Below are 12,175 nucleotides of genomic sequence, written 5' to 3' on the forward strand. Positions count from 1 at the left end.
CTGCTTTTCCAGGGAATTCGCGGCGCGGTTTCATCCCCGCCCTGGATCCCGCTCCCCTGTCGTGTGGCGTTTTAGGTCCGGTGAAGTGGCTGCTTCGCTCTGACACAGGAACTGTTTCTGTTCAGACTTTTAGAATTAAATAAATTAAATAAATTAAATAAATTAAAAATTGCCTCCAGGCAGCGTGGCATTTTCTGCACCAGACGCTATTATTTGTCTTCCTTTTATTTATAGTGCATAAAGCCCATAAATAGTGCTCCGGATTGGAGTAACACCTCTGATATTATTACTATTATTCTCCACCCCACTTACTCCCATATGGAGCACTGAAGAATAATTATTAATGAGTAATTATGTAAATATTCTATTGTATATGCAAATTAGGGGATAAAATATTTTCCTACTGCCATCCCATAGCAAATACCAAACACCTGCAGCACAAAGAACTGCAAAAAAAAGCAAAAATAAATGAAAAACAAAACCACATACATGTACAAAATAGAACGTCATTGGAAGAGTCAAAACCTGAACCACAAGTCCTGCCTGGGTGGGATTTCCCCTTCCCTAAACCTTCCTCTGTGCTTCCTGCATCCACGTGGCCTTGGAATGCCACACAATGGATGGATGTGCTGGCTGTAAATATTTGCCTATTGCACAGCACCTTCACTCAGGCTCCCGAGGTTCTGACTGCAGAGACACCTGCAAATCACTCATTATTTTTACCAAGATCTTAAAACCCAACTCCAGTTCATGACCTGCTGGTTCTGCACTGTCAAAACCAGGCTCTCGGTTGGCCTCAGGGCTGTGAGCCAGGTTTTACCCACAAACATGCTGCTGTTCTGGAAAACAAATGCAATTTATTATTGGATGTTTCCTTGACCCCCCATTCCAGTAACAGATGTTTAAAAAGATGGTATAAAAATCATCAGGTGCTGTAGAAACCGTTGGCAATGATGAAGTGCTTGTCCTGGAGGTTTATTTGCACATTTTGCTATATAAAAATGTCTCTTTTACATCTCACAACTTTTCCTTGCACATAAAATAGCTGTAAACAATTTACTACCAAAAATTCTTCTGCCATTTCACCCTCCTGTGAAGCAATGAGAAGCTCCTCAGTTTTTGCTCTTTTCACTACTAATAAATAGAAGCCATTGGAGCCAGTGAAGGGTAATGTTACAGAAGCCTTCAAATGTTTTCCTGCTCTCCATGACCTTTCTGAACATGAACCTGAGGAAGTCTTTGTCAAAGCTGGTTTTTCCCCCCAGATTTCCTCCCCAGCTGCTCCCACCATGGAGCAGAGCTGCTGTCACAGCCAGGACAGGATGGAGCTGAGTATTCCAGGGAGCAGATGTGGCAAAGCATTCTCCAGCTCATGAACACTTTGCCTGTAGTGTGTGTTAAAGGTTTTTCTCCTGTAACCACTGTCCTCAATCATTTCTTTGCAGCACAAGCCCCCAGCAGGGTTTGGGTGCTGCTGGGCTGGCAGCAGGGAAGGGGATTTCACCTGGTGCATCCTGGGGAGCTTCAGGATGGAGGCAAAGCCTTGAGCACACAGAGCTTTCAGGAAAGAAAAGCTCTTCAGCACAGCCAGCTCAGTGCAGCAAAGGATTCCCCACCTGGAATATTCCAGTGCAGCCCCAGGAAGGCTGACTGGGCCAGGAGGGCTGAGTCCCTCCTTCCACATGCCCAGGGTCCAGGTTTTACAGAACCACAGCCACTGGTGCCCCCCAGCTGCAGCTCTTGTATGGCTTTAGTGCTTCATGTCCCACACCAGCTCCTGCTGGTTCAGTGCCAGCTGCCAGCATTGGGCCCCATTAATCCAGTTTTTCTGTGCATGCCATGGGATGGCATCACTGATGAGAACAGTTCACTCTGGATGTTGTAGAGCAGTAAAGCAGAAAGAAAACTTCTGATGCATACACTGGGAAATCTGTTTAAAAATTGGAATTACAGATTTCTGTCAGTTTTCTTCTTTCTGCTGGTTCTCTTCTCTGGTGGCTGGTGGAGATGCCCAGGGCTGATGTTCTGCCAGTTCATGGTTTAATTTTCCATAACTGCAAAGAGACAAGAAAGTGAGTTTGAGTCTAACAGGAATGGTCTTCACCTCCAATTCTGTGTCTCCTGCCCATCCTGCTCTGCTCAGTGAGCTCCAGTTTCAGGATGAGCCACAGGAGGATAAAGGGAGGAACCCTGGATTCTCACAGCTTCACCTGCAGGGAACTGAAACTGAAGTGAGCCCTGTCCTTGCCCCCAAGCCTGGCTCAGGGAGGTGGGGACACACCCAGCACGTTCTGGTGTCTGGGCCCCAGTGCAATCCCAGGCTGCTCTCAGGGCTGTGAACCCAGGGGTGAGCCCAGAGCTGTTCTGCTGCCTGGGACAGGGACACTTACTCTGATGTTGAATCCCAGCAGGTCACTGATGACTCCTGAGACAGCAGAGAGGATGACAACCCGTGTGATGTTGTAGATCAGTGGGTTCATGGTCAGTCCATACAGCCTGAATGGACTATCCAATTCCTGCAGTGACAGGACAAGGCTCCATTAGCACCCCCAGTACAGAGAATTCATCCTCTGACTTTCAGCTTAGCACTGGCACTCCAACAGTCTGGGCTGCCTCTGTCCTTTCTTCGACTGAATTTCCAGTGTTCCAGAGACATCTCCTGCTGAATCCAGAGGCTCTGCAGCAACCCCAGCTGCCCCAGAGCTGACACTCCAGGCTGCAGAATCACCCAGCCCAATCTGGGGACTCCCAGACTCTGCTCACCCCTTCCCAAACCCCTCCCTGCTGCTGGCAGAGAGGAGCATCAGAGCTGCTGGAGGAAAATGAGACTGGAACAGGCAGGAGAAGCTGAGCTCACCCCAGCCTCTCCTCTCAGTTAAACCACTGCTCATCAAGAGTTCCCAGCACTAATTACCCACTGTGGCCTTGTGTTGCTCCCTCTCCTGTCACAGCTGCAGCAGCACTGAAAAATCCCCTTTGTGAGCACTCAGTCAGAGAGCCAAGGGAAGGGCAGGGCCACATGGCATTGCCATAACTCCCTGCTGCCAGAAAACCCAGCCATTCAGGCAGAGCTTCTCACCTTCAGCAGCTTTGTGGACAGTTTCAGCACATTGTTCACCAGAGAGAGCTGCTCCTTCTTGTTTGGCTTCTTCTCCATCTTCAGGTATAAGTTTATCTGTGACAGACACCACAGGCCAGGGGTTGATATTCCAGCACCAGCCCCCAACTGATTCCTAACTAAGGGAAATTGGAGCCATTTTTTGCAGTCTGCTGTCACTCCTGAGGTAGTGAATTTAGCACTGATAACATAATTCTTTTCCAATTGTTTTGGTTAACACACATGAACCCAGAGACCAAAATAATCTAGAACTTTGGAGTTTGAGTCTGGCCCAACAGGACCAGCTCATCCCTCCCATGCTGACCAGTGCTTTGTTGCCTTCTGGCCAACACAAGGGTTGATCTCTACATTTTAAAGTTTGATTCCAGTATTTAAGCTGGTTTGAAATACAATAATTATATCCAAACAAAGCACAAAGCCCAGGGGAGAACAAGCTGAAGGGAATTACCTGCTCAGTGAGCAGGATGGAAATGTTGCTGTATTTCTTGTTGGTCTCAGAGCCCAGAGATGCCAGACGCAGCAGGAAGAGGAGCAGTGCTGCCTCCCACATCAGGAACTCCCAGTTGTAAGCTGCACTCAGAAAGGTTTTGTGACCCTTAAGAACCTGTATGGGGAGAAAACAAAGCACCAAATGTCACTGACTAAGTGCCTGTTCTTGGGACAAGTGCACAAGCACTGCCCTTGCTCCTCCTCTGCCCAGCCCTGTGTGCTCTACAGCCACTGACAGCTCTTCCCAGGAAGTGTAAGTCACTCCTGAGATGGGGTTACAGGGAAAGATCTCATTTCTAACCTGCCTTTTGCTTGGAATTGGATATTTTCTTCTTTCTGCTCAGAAAAGGAGCCTTGTTCCTCCTCTCCCTTCCCTCTGTCCAACTAACAGGCAATGAAGTGCCTTTCCTTGTCCCTCTGGCAGTCTCAGCCAAGCCTTTTGCAGGCTGGTGAAAGAAAAGCTTCCAGCACTTGGGAGGGTTTTTCCTACTTTATAAACCACAAAGGTTAAAATCTCACCTGGGCACAGCAGATAAAAGCAATTGAAAGAGCCAGTAAGAAGACTGAGGACACCACAACATCCACAGACCTCTGGGGGCCTCGTCTCTGCAGGAACAAGGAACAGGGTCAGGGCTGGGTGTGGTGTGCAGGCAAAACTCACCACAAACAGCTGGCACTGCCACTGGCACTGGCACTGTGCAATAACCAAACCCCAGATCAGGACTCACCTTCAGGTAGGAGCGAAGGGATAACCAGATCTTGATGTTCTCCACCTTCTTGAGCCTGAAGTGAGGGATTTCGTATTTCCTGGCTTTCCGAGCAGATGTGATGTGACTAAAGAGCTTGGCAAACAAAAACCTCTGCAAGGTAAAGCCAGCACCATAAATTAGTGTCAAACAGAACAGACTGCTTGGGATTCTCAGTGGCACCTGGCAAAAAGAGTCACTGGGGAAGCTCAGCATGAGACCTGAGTGCTCAACCCCTGTAGCAGCAGATGTTTTCATAGAATTCCAGATTGGTTTGTGTTGGGAGGGACCTTAAAGCTCATTTTTTTCCATCCCTTGCCATGGGCAGGGACACCTTCCACTCTCCCAGGTTGCTCCAAGCCCTGTCCAACCTGGCCTTGAAGACTTCCAGGGACGGGGCAGCCACAGCTGCTCTGGGCAACAGAGAAGGCACAGAGTAAGACCTTGGGGACAGGTAAGGGGGGAACATGGGAGTCAGGAATGCTATTGACAGGTATAATTTGTGACTGATCAATAAGAACCTTCCCAGACCCCCCTCCCTGACCTTGGCAAGGGCTGGGATGAGATGAGCTTTAAGGTCATCATCCCATTTTTATTCCTGCTGTCCAGGTTCCTGAAAGGCACCAGCACCTTTCAAACCCACCTGCTTGTAGGTTCTCTCAGCAACACACATCATGAAGAAAAACATCCAGGTTAAGCACAGCCTTTCCAGAAAGTTGATGGCAGACAGGATGAGCACAGGGGTGCTGATAGGGGCTCCACAGAAGATGTGCAGAAGCTCCATCAGAGAGATGGAGCAGAGCTGCTCCAGGTTATCCGTGCGGAACAGCCTGTAGAGGAATGGCAGGAAGGCCAATCCGATGGTGATGATGTTCCCCAGCATTTGATACCCCACTCCTTGCTGGTGGGCATTAACCTGGCAAGCAGGAATAAAAAAGGGATGATTACCTGGGGTTTGCCTGTTGTTGTGGTAGCACCAACTCAGACAACCAGACAGTTCCCCTTCCCTTCACAGGACAGAGCCTAAAATAATCCCCCCCTTTTCAGTCCAAACCCAAAACCAATCAGCCAAATAATCAACCCCCCACTTTCAGCACCCTGCAGAGACAATCAGAGATAATCAGCACTTGTCAGCCTTCAAGAGACCTCCTAAACTGGGGGTGAGGCAATTTTTCAGTAAGAACACGTGGGACGACCATCTTTGAAGCTGGGGAGGGACCAGTGTCACACTGCCCTTAATATTTGCACGTGTAGCTATTTCCAGGGGTTTTGGTGCTTGTTTTGTGAAGTGCCAGGGACAGGCTGCAATGCCACACAGCCCCCTTACCCTGCTCATGATGATCCCACTGATCTCCAGCACGGACATGTCCACCTTCTTGCAGTCATTCCCTTCCCAGATCAGAGCACTCACTTTGGCAGACGCTGGGCTGGTGTTCTGCAGCCAAAACAGATGGTTCTAGAAAAGAGAGAGGAGTGCAAAAGCTGGCTCAGCTCTTTCTGTCCTGCTGTAAGTAACACCTTTGCCTAGAACGCATTTGGATTGAGGGGGATATTCCATTTTGGGTTAAATACTTTGTTTTGGGATAAGCAGCCCTGCAGAGGGGAGGGATAGACTTGACCATGAATCACTGATATAATTTCAGATTTCCAGTGTGACTCTGGCTTCATCCAGGCTGCTCACCCTGTACCAACAGCATCCTCGTGTGCCACTCACGCTTGGGAAGGCAGGGGAAGAGGGAGAAGCACTCCCAGCTCCCGGCTGGGAATCACCAACCTGCTGGAACACGTCCTCCTTGGGGTCCCTGCGGGAGTCCCTGCGGGAGCGCTCCTCGCTGTCGCTGGTGCCCGAGGAGCGGCACTCGGGGCCGTGCAGGAGATCGTCCCACAGCATGTCCTCGGTCTCCGAGTCCTGCCGGGTGCTCTCCGAGTCCCGCCGGCTCCCACCGCAGCTCCGCGGCGCCGCGCTCAGGCACGCCCGGGGGTCCTGCGGCAAGGCAAAGGGCACAGCCCCACCGGGGATTGGGCAACCAGCACCTCCCCCTCATCGGCATCCTCCTCATCATCATCATCCTCCTCCTCATCCTCCTCCTTATTGTCATGCTCTTCATCATCATCCTCCTCCTTATCGTCATCCTCCTCCTCATCGTCATCCTCCCCCTCATCGTCATCCTCCTCCTCATCATCCTCCTCCTTATCGTCATCCTCCCCCTCATCGTCATCCTCCTCATCATCGTCATCCTCCTCATCATCCTCCCCCTCATCGTCATCCTCCTCCTCATCGTCATCCTCCTCCTCATCGTCATCCTCCTCCTCATCGTCAGCCTCCTCATCATCATCAGCCTCCTCCTCCTCGTCATCCTCCCCCTCATCGTCATCCTCCTCCTCATCGTCATCCTCTTCATCATCTTCCTCCTCCTCATCCTCCTCCTCATCATCATCATCCTCCTCATCATCCTCCCCCTCATCGTCATCCTCCTCCTCCTCATCATCCTCCTCCTCATCATCATCCTCCTCATCATCATCCTCCTCCTTCTCCTCCTCTTCTCCCCCAGCTTCCCACAGCTTTGAGTGCTCCCAGTTGCACCCACATGGTGGAAATGGTTTAAGACAATGTTTGGAGAAAAAGCATTTCTACACCAGAAACACAGACAGATATATATAATATATAAATAGATATATGTAATATATATATCTATATCTATATCTAGATATATGTAATATCTATATCTATATCTATATATATATAAATTATATATATAATTATTTATATATAATATATATAATTATATCTATAATATATATAATATAAATACCACACAGAGCCCATTAATTCCCTACATCCATTCCCAACCTACAAAATAAAAACTGATGTACTCATTTTAATACAAAAATGTTCTTTTTTATGCCTTTTGCATAATCTGTTTTAATATTTTATTTATGTTTTGTATTAATTTATATATCTCCATATTTATTACTTGATATTCACATATTTATATTTTATTTTCAGGTAGGGGCAAAAATCCAAAGTAATGAAGTGACTGAGTATATTCTCACAGAAGAGATTTATTCCTTCATTACAGGAGTTGGACTTGATCCTTGTGGGTCCTTTCCAACTCAGGATAGTCTGTGATTTTAAAATCAAAATTTATTAGCTTAAAAGCTGCAAGCACAGCACTGCCTCCCAACCACAAGAGCAATTGCAGGAGCAATTAGAGGCAGCTTGGACTGTCCTTTGCTGCCAACAGAGTTACTTAGTTATTTGTTTGTTTGTTAGTTTGTGCTTTGTTTAACAAAGCAGCACAATCAGGACTGTGAACACTGTGAAGGTTTCCAAGGCTGCCAAGCAGCAGGGAGGGAAGAGGTCACACCTTGCACCTGAGGATTCTGAAGCACAAACATTTCATAACTGTCTGTTCTGGTGGAGGGGGTTGGAATGAGATGAGCTTTAGGGTCCCTTCCAGCCCCCCCCTTTCTCTGATTCTGTGACCCCTGTCAGGCCTGGGAAAGCTCCCTCTCCTGACCTTACAGCCATACCTGCCTGTACAATGTGGATTCCAGTTCAGACTCCACAACACTGTCAGAGTCTCTGGCAGCTTTCAGGGCTTGCTTGACCTGCCAAGACCAAAGGAAAACCACCTCATTATCCACAGCAAAACAAGGTGTGGAGAACAGCACTAATCCCACCTGGGTACCTGTGAGACAGCCTGGTTGAGAGAAAGCAGAGGCCTCCTCTTCTTCTCCTCGTAGCTGTTGTCACTGGAAGCCCCCTCCATGCTGGGGCGCAGCAGGAGCCGCTGTGCCACGGCCTCGGCATCCTCGGCATCCTCCTCGCTCGAGAGCTCATCAGAAACACCGTCCCTGGTGGTGCCATCCTCCTGCAAATGCACAGCCAAGGCCACGCCAAGGACCAGCCTGAGTCCCATCAAAGGCTCAGGGCCAGAGCTGCCCCCCTGGCACAGCCCTCAATGCCTGCAGAGGCAGCACATGATCCCCACAGAACCAGAATTCTGTTGGCATCAGAGACTTCACAGATTTTAACTCCTCCCCCCTGCTCTTGTCTTGTCCCAGAAGTAATGAGAGAGAATTTTGGGTGGGTGGATTTGGAGCTGGGGAGGGCAGGGAGAGGAGGATGCAGCAGCAGCAGCAGCTCTTGGCTGTGCCTTACCAGCACCTTAAGCCCAGATGTATCCACGAGCTGGGGGGTAACAAACCCAAAATCCCAGGCTGTGCCCCTGCACCGAGCTCTGCCCCTCCCAAACTCCTTCACAGAGAGGAGGTGGGATGGAACAGTATGACAGAATTCCACACAGGATCTATTCCAAGTTCTTCATGTGGAGTTGACACACCACTGGCCCAGAGGAAACTCAAGAGTAATTCCCAAAATCTTTATGTTTCAAAGCTTTCAACAGAGGTTACGATGCTTTAGCTCTTTCTCTCTTCTCAAGGAGAGAAGGTGGAGGCTGTCCCTACCCATGGCAGGGGGTGGAATGAGCTTTAAGACTCCTTCCAACCCAAACTATTCTGGAATTCTATTCTATGATTATGAAAAGAAAGTACCAGCACCTTTTCAGCTGCTCAGTGAGAGGCAGAAAGGGGTTTCTAGGTTAATGCAGGCAAAGATCAGCAGAAGGAGGGAATATCTTGTATTAGACCAAACCATACAGTTAAATACCCACCCACTTCTGGCACACAAAGAACACACTGAAACTGTGATTTCAAAGGATCTCCCCTGGCAGTACCTGGTGGCTCTTCTCCCCATCAGAAAGTTTACTTTTCTCTTTGGAGTGCAGCAGCCTGTGCTCAGATCTGGCCTGTCTGGCTTTGATGCCATCACCCATAGCACTCACAGCACTTTCTGTCTCAGTCCATTTCTCAGCTACCAGCTTTACTCTTCTATTCCTAGGAGAGAAAATACAATTAAATGCTTTTATCAGCAAAAAACTCTTTGGGGTAAAACATTCTGGTCTTCCCTTGTCACACAGGTGCAGCATCAAACAAGACACCTAAGGGATAAATAATTTTCTTTGGCTGACAGGCTTTGTGTGCTGAGTATGTTAAAAAGATTTATATCTGCTTCACCCTCACTCAACATGCCTTTTGTAACTCCAATAGTATCCTAAAACTTCTAAATCAAGGGGAAATTTTTCATTATTTTTATTTTACAAGAAATAAGAGCAATTCACAAGATAAAAAGTCCTCATGAAGAGAAAGCATCTGTGAACTGGAAACTCACCAGGAAAAACACCTGGGAAAACAGGAGAAAACAATGAAATATTATCCCATACAATCTCTCCTCCTTTTCCTTGAGTTACTTTTAGAGAAGGAAGGTGCCAAAGTGAGTCAACTGTCCAAACCAGAAGCCACAACTGCTTTTGGAAATCACCTAAAACAGCAATATAATCTGAGCACTCACTCAAACAAGGTCACTTAGCTGATAAATAAAAATAAGCTCCACCACATTCTGCAGTTCATCTCACACTTGGTTTCACACGATCTAATTTTATACAGGCTAATTTTATATGATCTAATAAGGACATACTAAATATTCCTGAGGAATCAGCTTCCCACATTACCATGAAAGTTTTAAGTCAAAAAAAGACTGGCAGGCTGTGGGGATGTCAGTGACAGCACATGCTGTGCCTTCATTCTCCAGGTGCCAAATTGCTCACAAGCAGCACAAACCCAGCAGGGACCACGTACCTCCTCTGGAAGAGCAGACTGGATAAATTGGTCAGCAGAGTTGCAGAGCCAGACTGCTCCTCCTTGCTGGCTCTGTCAGGGGAGCACCAACTGTTCCCATCCACACCCACAGCCTTGCGTAACTTCCTGAGTTTTAAGACAAGGAGAATGAAGTTGGTGTAAGAAGCTACTTTAAGGACTTGTAAAAAATATCTGAATGAGATTTGAGCAGCTTTTTGGATGCTGTTTTTCTGAAGCCATGCAGAATACTGACTTCCAGATACAAAATTCTGCCAATACCCCCAGCACGTCAGAGCATCACTGGGAAAGGCACAAGGGACAAAATCTGGAGGGAATCTTTGCTGCAGCAACCCGAGGGAGGAAAGCTGGATCCAGGCCCAGCTGGGAGCCCCCCAGGGCCCTCTGCTGGTGCTCACCTGCGGCGCCGGCTGAGCCCGTTGCTCCCTGCAGCTCTGTTCACCTGCGTGGACACGATCTGGCAGTGCACTGTCCCCAGCAGCAGCATAAGGCACAGGGGTCCCATCACCTCACTGGCACTCACAACAGGCACCATGAAGTACAGCACCACTGCTACGACTGCAAAGGGGGAAATGGCACCAAGGCAAAAATTAAAGAGTCTGTCTCAACTATTTGTTTTTATTCTGCTTTGTTGTATTATTATTTAATTTCTGCAATTACTAGTGCCACACGTTGTGAAATGCACGTTAAGCAGGTTCCAGACAAGATCCTCACACTTCAGATTATGGACTACAAAATCATAGACTCACTAAGCTTGGCTAAGCCCTCTGAGTCCAACCACTCCCCCAGCACTGCCAGGTCCACCCCTAACCCATTTCCCCAGGAGCCACATCCATTCTTTGATGTCACATTCCTTGCAGGAGAAGGTTTAGGGCACAGCCTGTTCCCTCACCTTGCATAATGTAGAGCACCAAGAGCCACATAAAAATGCGCTGGGAAGTGACCTGTATCCACCACTGGCTGAACAAGGGGAAAAACACCACTCTCACAATTCCCTTCCTCGTCAGCGATGTCCAGGGAATTTCAGGCTTGGCTTTGGCAAAGGTAGAGCCTTGGAATTAAAGGGGAAATGAGCCATCATTAACTGTGAATCACAAGAGCTCCCTTGCTGGACTTCCCCTTTGGGCAGCCCCAGCCCTGCCACAGGGCTGGGCAGGGGGTGCCAGCAGCCCAGTTTCAGGCACCATTCAAAGCTACACAGTCCCAGCAGACACAGCTACAGCAGTTCCTTGTCTTCTCTCACAGCTCTGCCTCTGACCCTTCCACTCCTGCCCACCCAACCACTCCTGCAGAGCCACCCCGAGCTGCTCCTGCTCTGCTCTCAGGGTTTCAGTGCCCACGAGGAGCAGGGGCTCCCCTGGCAGCAGGGCAGGCTCTGCTTCCCCACGCTGCACAAAGCTGGGATGCACCTACAGAACCAGGGAATGTCCTGAGCTGGAAGGGGCCCACAGAGATCGCCAAGTCCCTGCACAGACCCCCAACAATCCCACCCTGGGCATCCCTGGCAGTGTTCTCCTGCAGCTCTGGCAGCCTGGGGGCCGCGCCAGCACCCTCTGGGGGAGGAACCTTTCCTGATATCCAACGCAACCCTGCTCTGACCCAGCTCCAGGCGCTCCCTGGTGCCATCCCTGTCCCAGAGAGGAACGAACAGAGCCAGCACCGCTCACCGCTGATCAGGTCCACGTCGATCAGATCGGGCTGGATGTGCCCCTTTTTCTTCGGCTTGTTCTTGAAGCCCTGCGGGGCGGAACACACGGCCGAGTTAGCGGAGAGGGGCGCGGGGCCCGCTCCCCCCGCCCCCGCCGCCGGTACCTTCATCTGGGTCTGCTCCACGGCCTTCTCCCATATCTGCTGGTCGTAGGCCCCGATCTGAGGGGAGAGGAGGCTGAGGGCACGGCCGGGCCCGCGCCAGCCCGCCCCGCGCCGCACTCACCTTCTTCTGGTACCATGAAATGGCATCGCGACAGGCCATGGGGAGCGGCGGGAGCGGCGCGGCCCCGGCACCGGCACCGACCCCGGTACCGGCACCGACCCCGCTCCCGTTACCCTGGAAACCGCCCGGCACTCGACTGGCTCCGCCTGCCGCCCCCCCTCCCCACCCACC

At 49.7% G+C, this 12,175-nt stretch overlaps 1 protein-coding gene across 2 annotated transcripts; it reads right to left on the reverse strand.

Annotated features, from left to right (window-relative positions):
• Positions 1-837: 837 nt before the first annotated feature.
• On the reverse strand, positions 838-12,155 carry PHTF1 (putative homeodomain transcription factor 1). Of its 2 annotated transcripts, XM_071449968.1 has the most exons (18): positions 12,005-12,155; positions 11,884-11,940; positions 11,739-11,808; positions 10,964-11,122; positions 10,470-10,629; positions 10,054-10,179; positions 9,093-9,252; positions 8,046-8,228; positions 7,888-7,965; positions 6,128-6,337; positions 5,681-5,809; positions 4,997-5,269; positions 4,336-4,467; positions 4,127-4,213; positions 3,567-3,722; positions 3,080-3,175; positions 2,391-2,516; positions 838-2,054 (listed from the first exon to the last, which is right to left on the reverse strand). In XM_071449968.1, the coding sequence occupies exons 1-18, from the start codon at positions 12,041-12,043 to the stop codon at positions 2,034-2,036; spliced, it is 2,262 nt and encodes a 753-aa protein (XP_071306069.1). In that variant the 5' UTR covers positions 12,044-12,155; the 3' UTR covers positions 838-2,033. The 2 variants fall into 2 exon arrangements, with proteins under 2 accessions (XP_071306069.1, XP_071306068.1); XM_071449967.1 differs by having other exon boundaries at positions 11,739-11,940.
• Positions 12,156-12,175: the final 20 nt, after the last annotated feature.

Source organism: Agelaius tricolor, unplaced genomic scaffold (genome assembly GCF_023055355.1).
Source record: "Agelaius tricolor isolate 1412-34295 unplaced genomic scaffold, bAgeTri1.0.p SCAF_30, whole genome shotgun sequence".
Classification (NCBI taxonomy): Eukaryota; Metazoa; Chordata; class Aves; order Passeriformes; family Icteridae; genus Agelaius; species Agelaius tricolor.